Below are 25,413 nucleotides of genomic sequence, written 5' to 3'. Positions count from 1 at the left end.
ATATATATATATATTTTAAATAAAAAAGGAAGCTTTTTATCACCATACGGTTGGTGTGCAACATCTTTATAGACTAATTGTTGAAAAATGGACCTACTATGCTCATACCCTGTCAAAGCGGTAACAAACTGAGACAGTTTCAATACAAGCTGATGCATAAAAAAGAGGCGTGAACAGTTAAACCACGGATGGCAGAACTTGGGGGCATTTACCGATTCCACAAACAGTCTGAGCAAGAAAGGATCCTACAAGGATTTAGAAAGACAAGTATCGCATGATCTCACTTACATGTGGAATCTAATGAACAAAATAAACTGAGGAACAAAATAGATGCAGAGACATGGATGCATGGAACAGACTGAAAAATCTCAGAGGGAAGGGGAGGCGGGAAGAGGTTAACCGAAGAACTTACACGCATATGTGTCTAACCCACAGACACAGACACTAGTGCCGTGAAGGCCTGGAAAGGGGGAGGGAGTCGGGAGGAGGGGGGTTAATGGGGAAAAAAGGGCACATCTGTAACACTTTCAGCAATAATGATAAATAAAAAATATTAAAAAAAAAATAAAAGCAAATAAATACACCATTTTGAGAGTAATCCTTTGTGGTTAGCATTGTCACGTCCTCTGATGGTGAATATTTGCAAACGAGACTCATGGAATAGCCCCAAACTGTTTGGTGGGTTTAGGAGGGGCAAAACCCCACCGATCTGACAAAAAGTTTCTCGAGCACAGCCTTACCCTCTGCAAGACGCAGCCCAGGAGAGGGAACCTGCCCCGTGCCTTGTGACAGACTGATTCTGGGGACACGAGATCCCGGCTCACAAAGGCAGGTCAGCGAGACCAGGCTAATAAATCAAAGGAAACTTCAGAAAAGTTGCCGAGCCGGCTTTCCCTGCCTTGGAGAGCCAGGGACGCCTTATCTGGCTTCTGTGAAAAGAAAAGGGTCATTGGGAGCCAGAATTAGAAAAGGGACTTTCATCAAGTCTCTCCCTGTCTGAGGAGATAACATGTCCTGTGGGAAGGCTTCAGGAGATGCCCAAGGGAGTGACAGTCGGCATTAGCTGGATGGGTGAAGGAGCTCAGACGGAGATGGGAATATTCTGCTTTTATCGACCGTGAATTTAACCCAAGCGTCTTCCACGTTCCCCCGCAGGGGCGCCTTGCACTTTCAGGCATGACCACGAGGTGGCGTCGACCCGTAATCAGGTCCCCAGGGCCTAGGCTGCCAGGGGTGGCGTTTGTCAAAAAGAGTTCTTTCCACCTAGAGGCTTGGCGGTGGTAACTTGCAAGTAGAAAGTTCGAGTCCCCAGAGCCTTAACAGACTTAACGGAGCTTCAGTTTTACAGCGGGAGCCGGATTTGAAAAGGACAGCCTCTCCTCGGACACCTCCGCCTTCAAGGCGGCCTCCAGGCTTGCAAACCGCGCGGGGAGCAGGCGGGAGCGGTCTCGGGTAAGAGGCGATGCGTGTTCCTTTCTTAATGCCCCTTGTAATTTGCACATGTACCAGCCACACTCGGTTTCTTTCTTATTAATGGGTTGGAGTGTGTTTAAGGCCACAGGCCATAAATTGCAGAGCAAAGGATTAAACTAGGTTATCTTTCTTTTCCTGCCAGTTGTCAGAAAGTAATGTGGGGTACGGGGTGCCCCCCCCCAACTGGCTTTTTCCCTACCACCCCACCCCTTGCCTCTATCCAATAACCAACCCCTTGTCTCCATCTGCCAAGGGTGGTGGTGGTGGGGGGAGACGCAGCCTGGCTTCTCATTGGAGAGCTTGCCTATCGAGCAGCTCGGTTATTGAGATTAATAAGCTGCCAGTTTCCGAGGAAGGCTAAGAAAACTACAAAATTAAAGTGCACTGCGACGTGAAATGCTGCTGGTGGCCAGGCGGGATCACGGTGTCAAAAAGGCCAGGTAACGCCATCCAACAAGGCTGGGCTTGAGAGGCGAACCTAAAGGTCTCATTAATTAATTTCCGTGTTGCCTCTGATGAGAACTGAGAGGGGCCATAATGTTTCGCAATATGGAGAAATCAAGCTGCCTATTGATTCGAAAAGGGCTGGGATGCATTTGGTTCGCTCAGAACGAATTCTAGTTGGAAACCGCACTCGAAAACCTAAAAAAAAAAATCAAAAGGTAAACAGGTTACCTTGGTTTAATAGTCTCAAGATCAAGCCTGTCAGTGAATCTGTTGGAAAATGAATCCTCAGGTAGAAAAGTAAACCTGAGAACAAGTTTGGAAGAGTCTCCGGGTTCCGCACGGTGACGGTGTTTCAACGATCTTGGCGCTTCTCTGTGAGAACCTCATTTGCCTCAAAGGTCTTGCATCTCGATCCCCAAATATGCACTAGCCGCAGGGCATCCAGATCAGGCAGGCGGGCCTTCCTTCATCTTGAGGACAGAAAGTGTGCTTTCTGGAATCCTGATGCCGAACTCAGGCTCCTCGGGTGCCACCCATCAAGCCCGACGTCCTCATTTTTTTTCCAGCTACAGTTTACATCAATATTACTTTGTACAGTTTCAGGGGCACGCTTTGGTCGTTGGTTCTTTATCAGAGCACTTTTCGCGACTTACACCAAGGGGACTAACGCTGAGATTCAAAATACCACCAAATGGTCAGCCTCTGCACCCCGGCTGCCTGGCTTCCTCCTACCGGCCCGGCCAAGGCCCGTCTGGAAGGCAGAAGTTCTATAAATCACGGAGCTGGGAAGGCAGAGGTGCTGCTTATTTCTGGACCGTCACTGTGCCCCCCCACTGGATGAACCAGCTCTCACGCAGCCCAAGCCGCCGCCACGGAGCGGCGAGGCCTCCCATTTACCACCCCGGGGCTGCCACCGGCCCCGCAGCGCTGCAGAGAAGGCTCCCTTACATCTCGACGCGACGGGCTTATGATTTTGCCCATCACTAAGTCGATGTCCAGCAACAGGATGGGATTCATCCCACAGGGAATTTCGTTCGGGTCTTGTGTCCACAACATATCAATCTCACCATTTCCATGGCTTGGGCAAGTTAATTTGTTTGCCCTCAGAATGAGCATAGTTTTGTTCGGTTTCCCTAGTCTGGGCGGCATTATCACATGGTAGCTAAGAACATGGAACCTGGCCCTGGCCGGGTGGCTCGGGTGGTTAGAGCATCGTCTCCACGCGCGAAGGTTGCGGGTTTGATCACAGGCACGAAGCAGTCAATGGTGCGTAAAGAAGTGGAACAACAAACCAGTGTTTTTCTCTCTCTCTCCCCCTCTTTCTCTCTAAAATAAATAAAAGTAATAATAGTAATTAATAATAATTATAAAGAACACGGCATTTGGAATCAGGCCGGCCCAGGTTTCAATCCCAGCTCTGCCACTTGCTTATGTGGAGAGGTGTAGGCAACTTAACCTTCTAGAGCTTACGTCGGAAAACAGAAAGGCGGCGTGCTCGGCTTTGCGGGTCCTCTCTGTTAGATCCTTGTCAAGAGCACCCTTGGTTACAAATGGCTCAAAATAAATTGCCTGGAAAACCAATCGATTACATCAAAAGCTGGGAGGTAGGAGATGCTATGCGGCACAGGCGTTCTTATCGCCACGGGGGACCCCGCTTGAGGAGCGACCGCTCTGGTGGAGCTTGCCCTGGACGTGTAACAGTCGGGAGGTCAGCGTAGGTTTGCGGTTACTGACCCGTCGGACGTCCCACCAGCTTATGTCGTGTGGAACCGCCAGAGGTCTGTCCGATGCGGCTCATAATTTACTATCGCCCTGGAGCCCAGGACCTCCTGCGAGTGACTTCGCTGCTGAAACCCCTAGGTCCTGCGTGATTAACGTGGTGACGATAATGGTGCCTTCTGACCTCACTGGATGGCTGTCAGGTGGGACCGAGACGGGCACGCAGGGCACTCGGGTTGGGCGCATGCAGCGTGCACAAGAAACACGGGTTGTTCATGGGGCTGGGGCCTTCTCCTTCCCTCTGCCTTTCTTTGCTGCAACAGCTACTGTTTTCTCCGCCTTCATCTAGTGTATTCTATGTAGCCACATGTGCAGAACCTATTTGTCACGCAATAGTCTGTTAATGTGAAAATAGGCCGACTAGCGCCCAACAAATGCCATGGCAGTTCCCGCATATAAGGAGGAACGGACAGAGAGTCTTGTCGGGCCTTGAAGGCCACCATCGACTATGGAAATACCCTGGGTCCAGTCAGCTTTCGGCCTGGACACCTTCCAGCACAGCTGTTTATCAGTGGGCTACTAAATCAGTTCGGATGCTTAAGTATACTGATTATACATAATGTATGCATAGTTTCTATTGACTTCACATATTTTAAGCCTTAGAGATTAGGATTAAAAATAACCTATAACTGTTAGAAAATAAAACATACTAAAGTTTGGCGTGACTACAGTGACAATGGTGTACAACATATGAATGTTAGCAATCTTATTAAAACAAAAAAATATTATAGATAAGAAACAATATACTATTTAGCCAGAAAAGGGAATAAAATCTTGTCATCTGTGACAGTGTGAATGGATCTTGAGGGCACTACGCTAAGCAAAATAAGCTAGATAGAGAAAGATAAATACTGACCTCACTTGTATGTGAAATCTTAAAAAAACAAAAACAAAAAACTCATAGAGAGAGCAGAGTGGTGGTTGCCAGAGGTGGGGCATGGAGGGGGGGAGAGGTGAGTGAAGGGACTCATAAGGTACAGACTTTGGGCATTGCAGATCTGAAAGCTGCAAAGGAAGAACTTAAAGGTTCTCATCGTAAGAAAACATTTTTTATAACTATGTTATGGCGACCAATGTCATGGTGACGGTTGTAACTAGACCTAGTGGGGTGACCATTTCACAATATATACAAATACAAATCATTCTGTTGCACACATGAAACTAATATTCTACTATATGTCAATTATACCTCAGTTACCGAAAGGACTGTTCCTATGAAAGGCAACGCTATTGACCTAAACAAAACAAAACACAGCATGAAAATCTATGGCTTGCAAAATAGTTGTCAGCTCACTGCAGAAAATTCACTGGCCATTACCAAAAAAAAAAAAAATGACAGATTATATCTGTCTTTCCTTAAACCTAAGTACTTACAAGGGAAATAATTAGTATTCTTTCATCTGGCCTTTACAAATATACAGTTACATTCTCAGTAAGTTAATTTTTTTCTACATGTGGCTAACATATTTTTGCAGTTGAGACCCAATAACACATGCGCTCTCGTGAAAGCTCGTGTTAAACAAAACGAAACAAAACAAGAGTTTAAAACCCGCGTGAGGACCTTTGGAAGGGTCCTCATGAATTAGCCCCTTTCTCTGTTCAGGCTCCATGGTTCTTCCAGACAAGGAAACCGTAACGGCTGGAGCACCGACACCATGCAGGTGTCCGGGGGATGGAGCACCAAGGCCTCCCACCTGGCCCGCCCACGTGCGGCCTTCGCTGGCAGTCACCTCCCCGCCCCACGCTGTCACCGATGCACCTTCTTTCAGGCCATGAAGGTGGACGTGGTGTTGCAAGGCCGGAAGCAAAGGTGAGGAAAGGCCAGAAGCAAAGGCAAAACCAAAGCCAGGCCTGGAGATCACTTTGAAACCCTCGCCTCCCAACATAAACTCGGCCCCTTCTCTCTTGTTTGTTTTGATACATTACTGTTTGCCCCGCAGGCGCCAAGCTGCTGGTGTGTCCGGGAGGGATTAAGGCGAGACTGCGTGTTGGATGAAATATAAATTAAAACTATACTTCCGTCAGTCTGGAATCAGGGATTGTGTCTCAAGGTCTCCCCAAACACTTAATTTCAAATGAGCCTTCATTTATTACTTCAAGAAAGGCCAAATGCATAATTTATCAGCAGCTTTCAGTCAATATATCCTTATAAGCATGTTTCCCATGAGCCTCTGAGGAAAAATATGTTATGCTAATTCTATTAGTTGGGTACACAAGAGCTGTCTAAGAGAGTAAACAAGCATTAAAAGGAGACACGTGTGAACAAAGAAACACCCGTCAACCTACCATCCAGGGTCAAATTACCCGGGGGAACCACAAGGAGGCGGTAGACTGGTCTCATTTATTTATGCCAAGATTTTCTCCCCCACTTGCCACCGGTGTCTCCGTCCGGGCGCCCCAGGTAGGGCCACGGGCATGATGGGTCACGGGGACTTACCGGGTCTCCAGCGGCACGTTGCTGTTTAGCACCCAGCTGTCCTGAAGCTGAACAGACTCGGGCGTGGTGGCCAGGTCATTGGGCGCGGGGGCCGGGGCGTGGATCTGGCTGCGCCGGTTGGTCAGCGAGTTCCTGTTGAGGGAGTTGGCGGACGAGTGGTGATGGGACAGCGTGTGGTTGTGCGGGGGCGGCAGAGGGGGCCTCAGCGTCGACTGGCTGTGGTTTGGAGGGCCTGAAAGGAGAGAAAGGACAGATGACCGTCAGTGACTGCGGATCACAGCGACAGACCATGGGCAAACCCGGGGAGGGGAGCCTGGAATCAAAGTCTCTGTGTTGGCAACGGCCCAAGGTTGCAAACTGGAGAGACCTGAGGCCTCATGCGGCATCCCAGCGTCAGTTACTCATAATAACATGCTTTCCTCTGCCTTTTCCACAGGCATCAAACAGAGAGGAAGAAACCCGGTTAGCAAAAGCAGGCTGGTGGAGGCTGACCCGTGGAATTATTGGAAACATGCTAATCCTGCAGGGAAAGTAACATGACATTCAAGGCCGGTCATTCCTGGGACAAGTCCCCGTTCCAATTCCTGGTAGACCAGTACACCGCACACATTCTATGAAACTCCTTCCTTTTTCTAAAGATCATCAAACTACGGCACACTCTGAGCCACGGAGAAGCGCATCTGAACACCTGCAGGGGCGGGCAGGAAAGCAAACGGGCCCGTCGTTGGAATGAGGCCAACTAGAGAGCACAGTGGCAGCCCTCGCTCAGGGCCAGGCCCACGTGCCCGGGGGGGGGGGGGGGTTAGCGCTCAAGGCAACAGATCTAGCTTTTCTAAGAAAGTTAATGAACTGGACCTTCAGATAAAATTTCCCATTTAAAATAATGTTGCCAGTTACCTAAAAAATATACGTATGCATTTCTGTGTGCGTCTCTATATACACACACATATGTATACATTTAAAAAAAATTTTTAGAGTCAACATAAGCACACCTGCGAGCCCGCTCAGATCAGCCGGTTGATGCCATCTCCCCTCTGGGAGCCGAACCCTGAGGACTCTGTCTCTGGAGAAGGTCAGGGTTGATGTTTTCAAGCCATGACCTTGACTGCAAACTGCACCCTGTTTTCCAACCTTGAAATTCTCCATCCGTGCAGGAAAGACACACAAAGGAGAGCTATACCTCTGTACATACTCCCTGGTAAATCTGACCACGTATGACAACTCCATACAAGGTTTTCCTAGCAACCCAGTCTCAATCCACACAATGAAATATTTTAAGCATAATGAGAAATGCAAGCAGTTCACGATGCAATGGAAGCCTATAATTTGGTTTTTAATGGTTGCGGAAACCTGACTTTTGGTTTGTGTCCTTTGAGAAAGTTTATTTTTTGAAGACTCCAGTCAGGGTTGGCAGCTCACCAGGTGATTGCTGAGCCTTGTCATTTTTGGCTCCTGCCAACTTTTAAAATCCTCGGCCCCTGCTGTCCTGGCTTTAAGAAGTTGGCTCAAGTCATTTAAACTAGCAATTGGACACACATTTCAACTACTTGTATCCTTATGTGGCCGGGCTACATCTCCAAAAGGTGTAATCTACATTTCGTGGCTCCTGCGACGCCCGCAGACTCATTCTGAGGAAAAGACAAGGCGCCGAGAAGATACTGGGTTTGGAGAACATCATGACCAAGGAAATCAAGAAAGAAAAACACGGAGGAAAGTGGTCCCTCGAAGTTTGCATCTCTGGGCTGAAATTACTTGGGGAAGATTTTTTTTTTTTCCGGTGTTCAGAAAAAGACAACTAAAACTAAAACCCAGTGGGAAATGCCACTGTTACAATGGCATAGATTTCAAACCGCGGCCCCCAAATGAACCTGTAATTCGCATTTTACATTATGCGCCAGTGACATTTTAAACACATCTTTGAGGAAGTTTCATAGCCGTAGCAGGCTATTGTATTTTTCTGTCTAGTAATGTATTATTATATAGTTATTTAGCATTTGTCTCAGATTAGTGGGAGGGGGTGAGAAAAGGGGGTGAAGTGATGTAATAATGATCGTTCAGAGGTGCCGTCCAGGCCCCTCACCCGCGGTTAATGAATTCTCCTGCCTCTCCTCCCCCCTCTCGACTGCCATCCAGGAGGTGTCGTTACTCTCTGTTAAGAAGATAATTATGAGACTTGCCTGGGGAAGACGAGATGAGTCAGTGCACAAGTGAGAACCCCCCTCCCCCTCCCCGGCCCCAAGCCCGGACTTTCCAGCTCCAGCCCCCGGCTCCCGCCCTCCAGACCACACACTCTCCCAAGTACAAAGAGGCTGTGTGAGGGGTTTGAGTCACTCAGTGAGACACCGAAACCCGCGCTTCCCGCCTCTTCACCCCGGGCTAAGGTTTCTCTGCCCGCCCAGCGCGGCCCTCCCGGCCCCTCTGCGCTCCTGTGGGCGGGATGCCCGCGGTGGCCTTGCCCAGCTGCTCCCCCGGGGTGATGCCCAGGGAAGCGGAGGGCCGCCTGCCAGCCCGGGGCAAGTCAAGCCCTCCTTCCACTTCCCTCCAAGAGAAGGCCAAGGGCTTCGTGGGGGAGATGGGCAAAGAGGGGTACGGGGGGGGGGGAGATGAGCGCATTCTTCACTCACCCTGCCCTCCCGACCTGCTGCTTCACGGCTGGGAAACCGCATCGCCGAGAGCAACAAAAAATAACCCGGCTTCCTCCGTGTTGGAAGCCAATCTGCTCACTACCGTGGTTCATTTCCACCATGACACCGTTTACATTTGCGCATTTATGTGTCTATCCAAAAGTCATATTTTTCAATTAGGAACAGGAGCTAGAAGGAGAAGATAGCACGACCCAGAGTGCCAGCCGCCACCACGGGGGCCTATGTGGAGTTAGGTGGGAGCATCTGGGGGGCACCCGGCCGGCGGGTAGCAGATCGCATCTGAAGAGCTGGGTTCAAGGGCTGGCTCTGGCACTCTCCGGGTGTGTGAGCCTGGGCCCACAGCCTCGTTTCTCGAATTCTCAGCACGGTCATCCTCTGCCAGATGGTGAAAGCGGCAGCAACTACCTATCGGGTTGCTCTAAAAGTTAGAGGGGAAGCGTGGATGGAAACTGGGGAACGTGCTACCTGGTGGTTGGCAGGTTCCCCAAAAACTATGTGGCTGGGCCACCGCTCGGTTCTTCTGGGAACGAAAGGATGGAGAAGCCAGAGCTGCAGCTGTGAAGGGGCCCAGACTGGCGAAGGGGAAGGAACATTTGTCTGTCTAGGGCAGACGTCCCGCACTGGCTGCCCCCAGGGTGAGTGGTACCGAAAATTCAAAGTCAAGATACTGTATAATGTTCCAGATTCCTGACTTCTCTTGAAAACAAACACGTAACAGAAGTACCGAATCTGTGCTCCTTCCTGGCAACAGTGGCATAGAGCTGAATGCCCTCGGGGGGTTTTCTGCTGGCCACCAACCCCAGCCACCCCGGGACGCTAACCCGGCCAGGGGCACGCGTTTATGCTGCCCAGCGGCAGGCAGGTGCGTGTCCGACTGCCGGCTTAACCGGAGCTTTCCTATTCGGTGTGGGCGATGCGCCCCTGACATGACAGCACTTTGGCTGCAACTGCTGATCTCAGGCACTTCCTGGCATGTATCAGTTTTCATCACGGTCGGCCTCTGTGCTCGCTGGATGGGATGGTTTTCCGTTTCAGAACGGCAAACGGCGGCGGCAACATGCCTCGCTGCTCTTCAAGAAGCCAGAATGCGAAAAAGCCCCTTCCCCAGGCAACCGGGGTCTTCGATCCACGGTGAAAGCGAAACGAGCAACTTCCTTTGAGGAGGGAACCCTCACGTCCACTGGGTGTTTCGCACATTTCTTGGGTTTAATTTAATTTCTTGGGTACATATTATTAATAGTTCATCTATCACATAAATAATGAACTCACATAATAATGCAATTGAGCCACGAATAACTATGTAACATAAATGCTTCCACAGTATCCACCTAATAAGTATGCTATTAGCAGGGGAAAAGCAACTGTCATTAAAATCATGGGGTTAACTAACCGATTCTATTTTACCTGAAACACCTTGAGCTGAGAATCTGGGGTTTATTTTAGGCATTGTGGGACTTTCAGTCCTAGGAGAAGGAGCTGTATATTGGTTCTTTGTGAAAAGCTAGGGTGGAGAGGTAAGACACTTGGCAAAGGCGAGTGAATATATAGACAAGGTGCTTCTTATATATTTAAAATGTAAGCCTTTGAATATGCACTTAATTAGTCCTGTTTGCTTGTTTGGTCTTGTTTGACTAAATGGTCTCTGCTTCTGTGTTTTTAGGTTCATTGTGGGAGAGTTGCCAGAAGTTTTGATCTTGACAGGGATGCTATTCACATATTCTGCTTTTCCTAAACGCCCGTGGGTTCACAGTGGAGTCTTAAGAAAGACAAAGCTGTGCGTCTCTGTCAGGTAACAGTATCAGTTCCAACACAGTTAGATGTGGGGACTGTAAAATCTTGGGAGTAGCAACTCTTGTGTTGACTAGACTAGGGGTGCTCAAACAGCCTGTGGAAACAACCAACACCCACGCCGTAAATAACGTATAAAGAAAGAATTTTCTTTGGAGCTGAGGGAGTAAATTCTTAATAATTGGCCATTGCTGTTGCATCTTCCTAAATAAACAGCTGAGGGAGGCATTCAGGCTGGGTCTACCCTTGCCAAGGAGAGGGGGGTATGGATGTGAGAGGGAGGGCAGGGAAAAATGAGAGACCCTTGTCTTACTCTACAGTCCACACCAATTTTTCCTGGAGATTAAAAATGATCATAAAAGGTATGAAAGAAATAAACGTCGAGGCCTACCTGGCTGCTAATAATGGACTTGTTCTTGAAGAAGCCATGCCAAGGGTTGGTCTTTAAAATTTTCAACCCCTCAGACCCCGAGATGACGAATTAACCACAAACTCTCTGCCTTCTACCAAATCATGTCTATGGGGCGAGTTATATCTTGACAACAATTTGAAGATGCCACAGGTGGGGCTGCTGTTGGCAGAAGCCTATAGTCTCTGGCTGATGAAAACTGGCACCAGGACGCCCTGTTCAAATTTGACCTTGAGTGGGAGCCAGAGGAAAGCGGAGGTGAGGATTTGCAAGAATAACAGCCTCTGGTTAGAGTTAGGAAGAGTCGGCTGTGGACAGCCAGGCTGGTGGTCGGCTCTGAACCCTGGCGGGGCCACCTACTAGCTGTGTGACCCCTGCAAATCTCCGTATTTTTTTTTTTCTGAGCCAGTTTCTTCATCTGGAAAACGGGTACAGTAATTTTACTTCTCTCATATGGCTGTTAGGAGGATCAGATGAGACTATCCATTAGAAACCTTGCACAATTCTTGGCACTTAGCAAGCTATTAATAAATATTATCATTATATATTATTGTGTTATAATTAATAGTACTAATAATAGTAATTACAGCAACAGCTATGGCTCTGGGGCAAATACTGTGTACCTTCTGGGACACTCCAGTTTTTCTAGCTCTTTGAGTGGCAGCCTTTTGTAGGGCGAGATCAGATCAACATACGGAGGTGAATTGCCAAACCTCAGACCGCATCCCCACCCTCAAGTTGTCTGCAGAAGGACACAGTGACTAAGTGACACGGCCGAGGCATAACACAGGCAGTCTCAAGAACGTCTCTCTAAGAGCCCGAAGAAATGGAATTTGGGATTCAGAACTGTTTCATTTCCATAAACAAAGCCCTGGATGTCAATCACTACAAAACAATCACAATGGCAACAGCTGCCTGCGAAGCTCTCCCCGTGTGTCTGGTCCTGTGCTAAGTGCTGTGCGTCAGTTATTTCGGTGTATTCCCAGGCACTCCTAGGGGCAGGCTCTGTTATCATGCCCATTTCGCAGATCCAGGAGGTGAGGTTCCGGGAGGTCGAGTAAGGCACCGAAGGCCACGGAGCTTAGTAAGTGGAAGAGCTGCTGTCGGATCCCTTCCCCACTCTGCAGAGGAACAGGAGGCGGCAGGGTGCGCCCACACAGGCGAGGCACGGGGACCCTGCCCCTGGTTCACGCACGCCCCAGCAAATACAGAGGAAAACGGGCTCCATCCACTTCTTTGCACATTTGCTTAAATGGCAGAGCCCAATCTTGTGGGAAATTGGAGGGAACTGCCTGACTCTAATCTCTGCACCTCCCAGTGCTGCCTGAGTCGGGAGAAATAGGCCAGAACCACCACCCTGCAGTGCGCCCCCTCTCCTGCGCCTTCCCCAAGGCCCTCCCCAAGCTTCCTCCGAGCTGAGCTGCAGCCCTGGCTCGGGAGGGCTGGGCAGGGCAGCCAGGAGGCTGGTCGGGGGCAGGCACAGTGGCGCGTGCTCCCAGCTCAGCCCCAGCTCATCCTGCCTGCTCTGGGTGGAGGTCCTTTGCCAAAAAACTCTGGGACGGAGGGCGGGTCCAGATCCAGCCTCCTCCTGTGTTTGCAAAGAGATGGAAAGAGATTTCCTGACTTGTCTCTAAGTACTGGGCACTTCGGACATTCAGCTTGCTCCCTCCTTCCCTGTCTTGATATCTACGGAATGATTTGTCCCCTAAGGAACGGACTTTTATTTTTGATTACTGACTGACATATGGTGTCGCTGGCCTCGCAGGGCGGTTGGCTGGTCCGCAGTATTTCTCGGATCTGGCTGCTGTTGTCACAGGCTGCAGCCTTTCTCCGTGTCTCAGGAGGGAGGAGAGGAGGGAGGGAAGGAGGGAGGGAGGGAGGGGGGAGGGAGGGAGGGAGGGGAGGAGGGAAGGAAGGAGGGAGGGAAGGAGGGAGGGAAGGAGGGAGGGAAGGAGGGAGGGAAGGAAGGAAGGAAGGAGGGAAGGAAGGAGGGAGGGAGGGAGGGAGGGAGGGAGGAGGGAGGGAAGGAAGGAGGGAAGGAAGGAAGGAAGGAAGGAGGGAGGGAGGGAGGGAGGGAGGGAGGGGGGAGGGAGGGAGGGAGGGAGGGAGGGAAGGAGGGAAGGAAGGAAGGAAGGAAGGAAGGAAGGAAGGAAGGAAGGAAGGAAGGAAGGAAGGAAGGAGGGAGGGAGGGAAGGGGGGAGGGAGGGAAGGGGGGAAGGGGGGAAGGGGGAGGGAGGGAAGGAGGGAAGGGGGAGGGAGGGAAGGAGGGAAGGAGGGAAGGAAGAAAGGAAGGAAGGAAGGAAGGAAGGAAGGAGGGAGGGAGGGAGGGAGGGAGGGAGGGAGGGAAGGGAGGGAGGAAGGAAGGAAGGAAGGAAGGAAGGAAGGAAGGAAGGAAGGAAGGAAGGAAGGAAGGAAGGAGGGAAGGAGGGAAGGAGGGAGGGAGGGAGGGAGGGAGGGAGGGAGGGAGGGAGGGAGGAAGGAAGGAAGGAAGGAAGGAAGGAAGGAAGGAAGGAGGCGGCCCAGTCAGGTCTCCTTGCACATCTCCGGCCGAGGCTGCAGCTCTGGCTGGGGCCGCTCGCCCGGCCTGCACAGCGCTGGGCCAGGGACTGTCCCGGAGGGAGAGGCCCCTCTCAGCCTGAGCACAGCACCCGACAAGGAAATGGCTGTGCTCCCTCATGACCAAAGACTTGTCACTCTCCTGCTGACACACAAAATCCGACCTCAGAGGGAAAACGTCCCAAGTGCGTTCTCCAGGACACACGGGTCCAGCTGCGAGGTGCAGGCACGGGGGCTGCAGTCCTAAGGAGTAATCGCTTGCAGGCTCAGAAGCCAAGGTGTGGTCAGCTCTACCTGCATTCTGGAAAAACTAGGGTTCAGCGGGGCACCTCCGATCATCCGGGAACAACAGCTCTGGCCCAATAAGCACCAGCTGCGTGTGAAGCGCTGGACATACGTCACCTTGTTTAAAACCTGCGACAACGTACAAAGTAAATACTGCTCTCCAGCTGAAGATGGGGAAGTTGAAGCACAGGAAGGGTAAATGATACGTTTTCCTCCTTAAATTTTGTATTTAGCTGCACCACACCTGTGTCCCTCTCCAGCGCACACTGGGTCCCTCTCTTTTGTAACCCTCGGCATATGGTTTCATATTATTTTTGGACTCTCCTGTTTTCTTGCTCCATTGTGGCTCCTCCAGTGCCAGGAGTCTGTCACCCTTGTTTTTCTATCCCCAGAGCAAGGCTGCAGTGCCTGGCACAGAACTAGTACCCGGTGAATGAATGAGTGAATACAGACTCACGTTCCCGGGGTTACGTGTGGGAGCCTCGGCGAGACAGGCTGGAGCGGATCTCTGCCCCTGTTCTCTGAGCGTTCCTGTTCTTTGCTGAAATCTGATGGGTCTTCCCTTAGTTAATTCAGTGAATTCTCATTGCCCTTCGAGGGCCCTTTAACAGCGGGACAGCTGGATGCAGGGAAGGTGACTTTGACCCCTTTTGTTTTTATCTGTTTTTTCCTTGCTCTGCCTGATCACCAATTCTTTTTATAACAGTTTTATTACAATGCAATAAAGTTCAGCTTTTTAAAGTATGCATTTCAGTGTGTTTTTTTATATAGTATATTCACCAAGATGTGCAACTCTTACCACTACCTAATTTTAGAATATTTTATCAACCTCAAGGAAACCCCACAGCCAGTAACATGACTCTCCAGCCCCTCCGTCCCCAAACTCCTGGCAAGTAGTAATCTACTTTTTGTTTCTATGGGTTTGCCTGTTCTTGACATTACACATAAATGGTGTTTCCCTCTGTATATATGTGTATACATATATTCATAACCAAGATGTCTGTTGCAGAGCCCCGCTGGAATCAAAGTTAGATCTCAGATGGGGAGCACTTCATACCACTTACAAATCACTTTCCCCAGCAACCTGAAGCTGGTCCTTTTGGCTGGGACCCTGCTGCTGTTGATATTTTTCAGACGGAGCTTGTTAGGTGATTGATGGCCATCTGAGAGCCTATTGTACACTTGAGGGTTCGAGGGGGGTCCTGGAATCTGTTCCAGTGCTTCAGGCCTGGCTGTAATCACAGCGCAGAGCCCTTCCTGCTCTAAGGCCCAGCCCCACACACAGGGAGCAGCGATTGTGGGTTTGGGACCATCCTGCCCCGAGAGGGCGAGTTCTCATGTGTGATAGGTCAGAAAGGGATTTTAATCATCCGTACCACACCATTTTTACTGTACTCCCATACTCTGGCTTTTTGGAATCATCAGGAAAGTATCACTTGAGATCAATGTCAACTCCATTTAGCTACTTTCCAAATGACAAAGCCAAAAAAAAGACCACTTGAAATATTTGAGAGCAGCCCTTCTAAAGAGATTTTATTGCAGAGTTACATCCCAGCAGTGCCTATCTGCGCATTTCAATAAATCTACATTACCCTTGGTATCTTGGCATCCTCTGAGAGAGGAAAGCCTATCAGTGGAAAGTAATGATTTTGGGTTTTTCAATTGCCCTAAGGATCTTGACAATGCTATTAAGACCCATGCTCTCCCTATCGAGAAGTTTAGGAGTGAAATTATTAATACGCCCAGACATTATGTTGATTGTTACGCTGCAGCAGAAAATACTCTCTGTTATTTGAGCTGCATTATCACTTTCCCAAGCAGAGAATTGCATCAAAAATTTAAACTCCTCTTATTCCAGCCCATCGCATAGCTTTTCAAGGTCTTATTGTCAAATAGGCTGGGCAAAATTTGGATATTTCCCTATCCGTGAAAAGTAATATGATTTTCAAAGACCAGGCTATATATATATAAATATATATATGTATATATTTTTTTTTCTGAAAAGTAAAACTCAAAGAGGGATTTTCTTCCATCAAGATGTCATTCTTCAGCTCTTAGGTTTTCCTTGGGGTGTATTTCAGATTTTTTCTTTCTTTCTTTGAGATGGTCATGGTGCTTTTGCCCCGAACACAGGAAGATAATCGAAACAAAGATAAGATATGATTTTGATTTCCGATTGAGCCTCTGATGAGCAGGGCGATGGGCACAAGCTCTGAAGTCCACCATTCATTAGTCCCGGGCACACCGGCCAAATGGCAAGTGCAGAATAAAGGTTCCCAGAGCATGTTCCCTTCAAAGCTCAGCAGAATTACTCACTATCTGGGTGACCTTTCCCCCAAATCTGTGACGGTCCCTGCCTTACAGTGCGAGGGAACAAAAGTTTCTCCATGCGAGAGAAGCCAAAGTCAGCGGAATGCCAGGCCTCAGACTGCATCTGGTTTCGTGGCAGGTGACTGCCGATGTGATGGCATGTATCAGGCGTGCTGCAGAGATATCTTCAGGACATCCTTCCTGCCTTCGAGACACACATGCATGCACACATGCACACACGCACGCACACACGTATGCAGTCAGGTAATTAATTACCCAAGAAAACAAATACCTGGGAGCTTCCTGAAGAAGCCTGACCAGGATGACATGCTGCAGGGACTGCCAGAGAGCACTCTTTGGATTTTATTCCTAACTGTCTAGTGGTTTCCTTCAAAGCTGCCCGAGAGTGGCTTTGCAGCTCCCAGATAAAGTGGATCAGAAATCGCTCCTGGCCCTTCTTACTGTGTAGCATGGACCCAGGGGTACCCAGTGCTAAGCAGGGAAACATGAGAAAATCTACCTCCCACCCCATCCACAGGTGGTTACTCCTGCTTGGTAAAGAGCGTTAAATGAGATGATAGTATTTACTTCAAGTGAAAGTGCTTAGAAAATGCATCACAAACAGAAAGCACTTGGGAAATGTCATTTATTTTTTGCCTAAATAAGTGAATTCTTTCTTGCGGTGGTGAAGAGAGCAATCAAAAGACCCTGTGAGTCAGAGATTATTAATTTAATGACTTGGAAAACTTCCCGTTGCCAGATATGTTAAAGGTAAATAGCGCCATTAAGAATACGGGTCCCTTTGTCCTGCTAATGAGTCACAGGAGCTCGAGGTCTTGTGGAATATAAAATTAACCAGCACTCTTTCTTTTCACCTTTGGTGGCCGAAATACACTGAAATGAAACCGTGTGTGGCGGGCAATCTGAAGCAGCTTTTTTACCTTTTATGAATTTTCTCGTTCCCTATGAAAATCAGCGTGGGAAGGCCCGGGCGTTGCAGAATCCGGGGGGTCGTGTCTCGCAGCGGCCCCCCTGGTGCGCGGGAAGCCTGCGGGAAGCCTACAGGAAAGTCAAGGCTCTCAAGGGTCTTTTGCTCACACTGGAGCACGAGCCCGGCAGGTTGCTCTGTCGTTGCAATTCCCCTTCCGACAGCTCGCGCAGGGCCTGGGCCATTCATCACATTTCGAAGGCTTAAGTCATGAATTAGCAATCTGTTTCTCCGGGCTCCTTGGGTTCCTGAAATTTTCTGGTATTTATCATCTCAAATGGGATCATTCCTAATCCCATAACAGAGAAAGGGAGTCATCCCTCTCGTGAAATAATCAGGTTTGGCGGAGAAAATAATTTCTACCTCTAACACTGTTTATCTGACACTTGAATAGTGTGGTCTGGGAAGGCTTCTCAGTAAGACGCTATTTGATCAGAGACCTGAAGGAAATACAGAGACAGCCATTCCAATGTCTGGGGGGACAAGGCTTCGGGCAGAGGGAAAGCAAGAACAAAGACAGTTTCAGTCTGGGTTGTGTTACGGATTGGCCGGAATACCAGCCTAGGTTTGTCTCTTTTGTTCAGTTTCAAGCCTAGTTCTCAGCTGAAATAAATAGGAAAGGCCCAGATCCTCACTTGCCTTTGCCGGATGGATGGATTTGGGACCGAGACAGGCAGGTTTCTGTCTCAGGACCTTTGCACTTGTGACGCCCTTGGCTTGGGGATACAGATAACCGAGTGGCTCGCTCCTTTAACACATGCAGGGCTCAGCTCAGACATCACCTTTTAAGACACCTCTCCCCAGACAACCTCAGGGATCTCACCCTCTTTTTCTCGAAAGTATACATCATCACATCGTTAAAAATAGTCTCTGCTCTAGGAAGTAAGCCCCTTGAAGGCAAGGATGCTATTTCATTCTCTTGGCTCCTGGGACACTTAGCAAACACAATGAAGGGTTACCGAATTAATTAATTAGTTACGTACTGAGAAATACGGCAAGCACAAAGGATTCAAAGGGAAGCCCAAATTCTAACAGAAATGAACATCTTTCACAGGGGCTGTGGTGTAGTATCATTAGAGACAAATCTCAAAAGCTTGAACATGACCAACGTTCAAGAAAAAAAATTACTGTGAGGCTTCCCTGCCGAAAACACAGCTCCGTCTCACGCAAACAGCAGCAACTCATTTCTCTTCCCATGGCAACTGAATCATGACAAGAAATGCTTTACAAGCAGAAATCCCCAGAGAACTAATGATGGCAGAGGCCTCTGACACACCCCAAGTGGGAACAGACACATTTTATTCCCAAACTCTGACTCACAGGAGCTCTGGTGGCTCCCTGTGCCACCTGGAAAGGCGTGCTCTCCGCCACGAATCTGTTGTATCAAAGGTCTTTGCGACAGGCCCCTGACTCACCTGAGCAGGGCGAACCCTGCTTCCTCTATGTACAGTTGTTGAGACCAAAAAGCAACTGGATGTGGCAAAGAAAAAAGACAGTTCTGTGGAAAGCTTGCAAATCAAAAGCAAGATTTATGGGGTTCCTCCTCTTTCATGAAGGCTTCCTAGATTGGATCAGGTGAAGCTCAAGGGCTCCCTAACTCTATGCTGACAAGCATAAGACGTTTGATGGTTGCCCTGTTCTAGGACTAGCATTTGAGTTAACACTGGTACCTTATATACTGAAGAACTCCACTGGGCCGTATTTAGCCCATTAAATCTTCATAAATTATACCTGGCATACAATTGGAAAGAGTTTTCACTCTGTGGGTGTCTCTTTGTGCAGAGCCCAGCAATGTAGCCATGCGATAAAGCTTTTCTGATTTTGTGGGAGAAAGGCAAAGACAACACACCTCTTCCCACAAAATTCATTTTGTCTTCTCTCCAGTGAAATTCCTTACCCAGGACTAGGGGCGCACAGACTCGGTCTGCTGTGGCAAATGATTTCTAATCATCTGTTGGTTCAGTCCTTCATTCATGTCTTCATTGGTTCATGTGCTCATTCACTGGGCCATTAATTGTTGAGCATCTTTGCTGGGCCCCATGAGTTATCTGTCTGGGCTAGAATATATTTTTGACAGACATGAACTTCAATAAAAATACCATGATAGTACCGCTCACTCATTGGTGTAGGAATACTAAATGGTACAGTCACGCTGGGAAACAGTTTGCCAGTTTCCCATGATGTTCCATTTACCACACCACCTGACAGTCCCAATCCTAGGTACTCACCCTAAATGAAAGGAAAACTATGCTCACCCCAAAACTACATGTGAAAATGTATAGCAGGTTGATTCATAATCACCAAAAACCAGAGACAACCCAGATGTCCTACAACAAGTGAACGGGTAAACGAAGTGGGGAGACCTGTACAATGGAATACTATACAGCCATGAAAAGGCCAACTATAGATACGTGCAACAACGGGGGCGCATCTCAAAGGCACCACAATGAATGAAAATGTCAGTTTCAAAAGGTTACATACTATCTGATTCCATTCATAGGACATTCTCAAAAAGACAAAACTACAGTGACCCAACCAGATCAGTGACTGCCACGGAGTGGGGTTGGGAGGGGGTGTGACCACGGAAGGAGAGCAAGAGGGAGGTTTTTGAGGAAATAGAGCTGTTGTGTGTCACAATGGTGGTGGTGGCTACACAATCTATACATGCGTTAAGATTCATAGAACTGTATACAATAAAGGCAATGCTACTGTATGATAATTAAAAATATATAATAAAACACTAAGCACCCTGGAATGCAAAGAACAGGGCTGAATTATTTGGTGTTGATGGGGGAAGGAAAGAGCAGGAGCCATTTCAGGTAGAGAAATGAGGCCATGCTCTCAAAAACAGGGTGCAAACCAACCCCCCAAGAGATAGCTTGTGTCCTTAAAAATAAAAAATAAAAAAGCACACTGGAAAATAAAAACCAATCCAAAATGGGATCAACATCTGTGTAAAAAATCCCATCAGCACATCGCTAATAGTTTCTGAATTCCAGATCATTCGCCTATCGTTTGCTAAAGCTCAGGTATCTGTCGCAAGGTGCTTAGGAAACCAAACCGCGTGAAAGGAGGGGGAACGGCTTCGCCGCACAGAGCTGTGGGCCTCCCCCCGACACTCAGTGCCATCCATGACCTTGTAGAAACATTAACGGCGCTACATTATGCATCACAATAAGATTATTAGTTGATGGGAAACAAATTACAGAGCTCCGCAACCTGCTCCACTTCCTGACTGCATGCGAGGCAATTTTTCATGAATGGAAATTGCTACCTGGGAAGAGAAACTTCTGTTTGTCTTGTGAAATTTCCAACAGCAGAAGGGATCGATTCTGGGGGCGAAAGACATGCAATATAATAAAAGAAGAACCGGGCCCTGGCCGGGTAGCTCCGCTGGTTAGAGCGTCGGCCCGATACACCAAAGCTGCGGGTTCAATCCCTGGTCGGGGCACATACAGCAATCAACCAGTGAGCGCATAGATGAGTGGACCAGCAAATCTCTCTCTCACCCTTTCCCCTCTCTCCCCTCTCTCTCTAAAATCGATCAAAAAATAAATAAAAGAAGAAACAAGGTATAGAAAGCCTCCAGAAAGCACGGCTAAGGGCGCTCCCAGTCGGCGTGGCAGGTGGAGGCGCGGGCCGCGAGCTGGAGAATTGCGGGAAACCTCCCTGCTTTGTTGACTGCGACGGCCCAGCCCCGCACGATGCCACGGGTTTATGGGGAACGCACTGTCAGGAAGCGGGCACGCCCGCGGCGCCGAGCACAGGCCTGGCAGGCTACGTGGCCGCCCTCAGTGGCTTGGCTCGCTCTGGTCCCTGCGCCGTGACTGCCGGCAACCAGCACACGCCTGCTCCTCCTGCCCGTCTCACACCTGCCTGACCACGCTCCTCCCCCGCGGGGGCACCGACCCTTCTCTGCCGCGACCGCCAGCTGCCACACACAGGTGCTATCCCCCCCACACCGCTCCTTACTGTCCTTGACCCCTTGCATGAGCGACTGGGCCCCAGGTCAGGGCCTGCTAGGTGAAGGGGAGCGGGAGCGGCAATAGCTAGGTGGTGGTGACCGGATGAGCGAGAAGGGACGTCACGGTTTCCCGTAGCGACGGCCCAACCTGGGAAGCAGGTGCGGTGTCCTTAGGAAGCCGTCTGCGCAGCGCGGGCCCGCGACCCGCCCCCGCCCCGTCCTCCGCAGCCCAGGGGGCTCCTCACGGATGGGGCTGGGCGCCAGCAGAAAGGAGAGGGGGTGCGGACGACGACACTGCCTGGGCTCGCAACAGGGTCGTGGCCTACGAGGGCGCATCCCGGGAAGGCGACAAGGGCAGGCGTGAGACGTGAGAAGCCGACCAGGGGACCGCAGGCGCTGCCGGGTACCTCCGAGGCCGCACCGCACCCGCGGCTCTTCCCGGCCCCTCGGCGCCCGCTCCGCGTGCGGAGCAAGCAGGACAGGTCTTTCTCTCCTGCCCTTCCCGGGCACACTCTCTCCCCGGCTCTGTGCTTGTCCCCCGGGCGCCCTGGCCTTTCCCACCATCACGCACAAGGAAGCAGCTAAAATGCCATCTACTGTTTCGATATTTCCCACCCCTTTTCTTTGCTTCTAGTCTCAGGGAAAGTCAATAAAAAAACCCATCACTCTGCCCTACCTGGATGACTCAAGGGCAGTGCCGTCCGCATGGACGTCCGCCGAACGCCCGGAAAGCTGAGGCTCCGAGGTCGGCTGCTGTAACAGGTGACTGTAGAGCCGAGGGCACAAATACCGGGCCCTGGAGAGCCTGGGCTGCGTGGGGCCCTGGGGACTGTGTCCGGAGTGAAGACAGCCCCGTGGGCGGGTGGGAAGGGGCAGCGATGTGGGCAGCCCCCGGTCAGAACGGCGGGTGGCAGCTACCTTCGTCTTTCCTCCGGGGCCACGCTGCCAGCCTGGTGCATGCCCCTGACGCCTCCCGTTGCTCCAGCCGGGTCCCCTCGCCCCGGCGTCTCCCTCGGCAGCAGCCCTTTCTCTGTGTTACATCAGTGGCTAGGCTTGTTTTCCAGAAGGAAGCAGCCCTCTTCAGGTCCTTGCTGTTACAGGTGACAGCCAGTGGGGCGTGCCAGCACCCTCCCCGGGTTACATTTGGGTCATAACATGGATGTAGTTGGAAGCCGAACCGTTTGAAAGAAAATTTGGGGAGAGAACATTTAAATCTCTCCTCTCCCTCGAGGAGGAGTCTGGTTTTCTGAGTTAAGTAATCGCAACGGGTGCCCTCCACTTCCAGGCTCCCTTCTTCCCGCTGTTTAAGAATAAAACAATGTGACAGGGCGCTAAAAATTCAAAACATTGGGGAGTTTACACGATGCTCGAATGTGATATTACGTGGGCAGATTTTTACTAGAAAACAGCCTTTCCCAAGCTAACCGAGCAAAGTAGTCCGGGGGGGTATGTGTTCCTGGGGAGTGAGTCCCAACTTAGCCTGGCCTCTAGAACTGGTTTGATAATTGCAGGTCACATCACAGCTTCTGTAAGATGTAATCTCAGGTATCTTCACCGTGTTTGTACTCTACGGAGTCTCCTTTAGTGCTGTGTGGTGTCAAATTCATTTTCATATTTAATCATAAACAGTGCTGATAAGGATTATAATACCAGTAGCTAGCTTATTTGACCACGCATTTTGTGCTGGGATCTGTGTTAAGGACTTTACTTAACACAGAATAATATGTAATAATAAGCTGTTTACTTGTACAACACAGAATAGCATGAGTATCTAAGTAAGATAATCTGACTCAGCCCTCCCAGTGACCCTAAGGGAAGGTGCCCATTATATAGATCAGGAGACTGAGGTTTAGCGAGGTTAAGGAACCTGCCTTGGTTCACACAGGTAGACGGTGAGAACCAGCCCAGGCCATCTGAGGCCACAGCCCTTGCTCTTCACGCCAGGGGGGTCACCAAGGTGTCTTTTATTCCACATTATTCATACGTGAGGGGGTCCAAATGAGCGAACTTTCCAGATAAGCAAAACTTACTGCCTGCAAGTGCCTGGATATTTTAATTTTAACCATGATGCGTGGATCTAATAATTTGAAATTGGAAGCTAAATTTGGCTGCATTTTTAAAGAGAGCATAATGAACATAATTCAACATTTAATTGATGACTGAAAACCTATTAAGAGCAAACATAATTGTGCTCTGCAGTCACACAGCTCTGTATCTGCATTTACTCTGCGCCCTTCCCCGAGGCCAGGCTGTCAGGTATCAATCTCCGGGCAGCTCCAGGGCAGGTTGCTCTGCTCTGCACCCCCCCCCCCCCCGGGTTGCTGTCTATATCTAGTTCTGATTTTTAAAAAGGGATTCTGTTGGTTCAAAGTCGCATGTTAAGTAAGCAAGGTCTCTCTTCCAGCTACTCTGAGAACTTAAGAAGGCCCTGTGAACACTCATTTCTCCACTTGGGGTTCTGTTCCAGGAAGCCCAGGCTGCCAAGGGCCTGTCAAAAACACGCTCGGTGTTCCGAATTGTGACATCACTGGTGTCCCTACAGGATCTTGTTTTCCCAGCTGGAATGTACAACTGGAGGGTGGAGGTCCCTGGATGCTTGGAAAATGACAACCTGCCAGTGCTGAGGCCAGACCTGCAAAGATAAGGAGCCCCGACGGTGGTGGCCAGGGCTCAGGGGATGCTAGAGGCGCGCCGGGTGGCGCTGCGGGCTCGGGTCTTGGGCCACGGATCCCGCTCTGTCCCCTGCCGTCTCCTCCTCACCCACCGAGCTCCAGGGGCGCCTGGTGGCTGGGGCTTGCTGGGGCCGCAGTGGGGCCCACCTCTGCAACCTCACCGGCTTCTTGGGGCTGCACCCGGGGGGCAAGCAGCTGCTGCGGGGCTGGCCGGCAGGGATATCAGCGTGACCTGGACGGGCCTCCACACCCGCACTGGCAGAGGCTTGTTGCGGGCTCGAGCAGCACTACGTGGGCGAGCTGCAGGGGGCACTCAGGGTTCCACGGGGCATGGGGCTGCGGACACTCAGGGGACAGACCCAGCGATGGAGCCCAAGCCCGGTGGGGCCGGCTGGCATGAAGACCCGGTGGACCGGCGGAGGCCCCTGCTGTGGCAGGCTGGCCACTTGGGGGAGAGGGACGGTGAGTGGGTCCACCAGCCGGTGGCCAGGCCCCTCTGCCTCTCCCACTCAGGCTTCATGGAGGCCCTCACCAACACTGTCTGGCACAGTGTCCCCATCACCTGGCTGCCCCGATGCTGTACCTCATTCGGTCCTACTCCAGATCCCTCGTGCAGAGCAATGCCCGGCTCTTGGCTTCCTTCACCACGTAGTGCCCTGTGGCCATGCCTACGTCCGTGTTCCCGGGCCTCCTGGTGCGGGGGTGCTGCTCTGGACACTAACAGAGCACCTCCTGCACCGCTTCCTGTGTCACCGGGAGCCACCCAGCAGCAGCTCTCACCTCACCACACTGCCCCTTCTCCTGCAGGGCCAGCACCACAAGGCCCCTTTGACGCTTCCCGCCTGCTCTTCCCCTGGCGACTGCCGTCTCCTACAGACCTTACAGCTCCTCCCGCCTGGGGCTGTAGGGGGCACCGTGTTTGCCGGGGCCCTTCTGGGCTACCTCCTCTACGACGTACCCCATTACTACTTGCACTTCGGCTCACCCCACAAGGGCTCCTACCCGTATGACGTGAAGGCCCACCTCATCAAGCATCACTTTGCCCATCAGAAGTCAAGATTTGGCATCCGCACTAAATTTTGGGATTACATTTTCCACACTCAGATGCCAGAAGAACCCCACTGGAAGATCTAGTAACAACTCCCAGCCCCACTGTGGCCCCTGCCCCTCCCCCATCCACACCCTGAAAAGAAGGTTTGCTTGGCCAGGCAGGATGAGCTTTGTCCAGCTACTGGGCTTGGTGAAAGGTGCTGGGGAGACCCTAAAGCCTGAGACTGACCCTGAGACTTCTTCCCTCCTGATCCACACTTGGTGGCCAAATGGCCCTCAGGGACTAGCTCTTTCCTGTAGCATCCCAGCCGTTCCACAAGCATCTCTGCCCAGAGTCTTAGGCCACAGAACTGCTTTAGGACCTGGCCAACATCAGCCCCAAGGGGAATGAAGGAAACGGACCCCTGTGACTTCATGACAGGTCTGTGATCCACCTGTGTCTTAGCACCTGGAGCTCCCTGGAAGCCACCCCCACAGCAAGTAGTGGGGTCTGCGGGACCCCTGGGCCTAGTCTTTCACACCTTCCCTTCCTGGTGACGGTTTCATGGCTCTGGCTCTCTCCTGATGAGCGGAGAGAACACTGAGGTGGGTGGAGGGCTCTCACAAGAAG

At 50.6% G+C, this 25,413-nt stretch overlaps 1 protein-coding gene and 1 pseudogene across 1 annotated transcript in view; one reads left to right on the top strand and one right to left on the bottom strand.

Moving 5' to 3' along the window:
* Positions 1-6,522, bottom strand: part of TENM2 (teneurin transmembrane protein 2) — a 258,817-nt gene extending 252,295 nt beyond the window's left edge. Inside the window, exons 1-2 of the mRNA XM_087816191.1 lie at positions 6,504-6,522; positions 6,137-6,368 (exon numbers count right to left, since the gene is read on the bottom strand). Coding sequence (XP_087672317.1) covers positions 6,137-6,368; positions 6,504-6,522 — 251 coding nt within the window. The remainder of the gene's footprint in view (positions 1-6,136; positions 6,369-6,503) is intronic.
* A 2,051-nt stretch (positions 6,523-8,573) lies between these two features.
* Positions 8,574-24,887, top strand: LOC148093410 (fatty acid 2-hydroxylase-like; annotated as a pseudogene).
* The last annotated feature ends 526 nt before the right edge of the window (positions 24,888-25,413 follow it).

Source organism: Miniopterus natalensis, chromosome 4 (genome assembly GCF_054644295.1).
Source record: "Miniopterus natalensis isolate mMinNat1 chromosome 4, mMinNat1.hap1, whole genome shotgun sequence".
Lineage (NCBI taxonomy): Eukaryota > Metazoa > Chordata > Mammalia > Chiroptera > Miniopteridae > Miniopterus > Miniopterus natalensis.
This window is presented reverse-complemented; position numbering and strand designations above follow the sequence as displayed.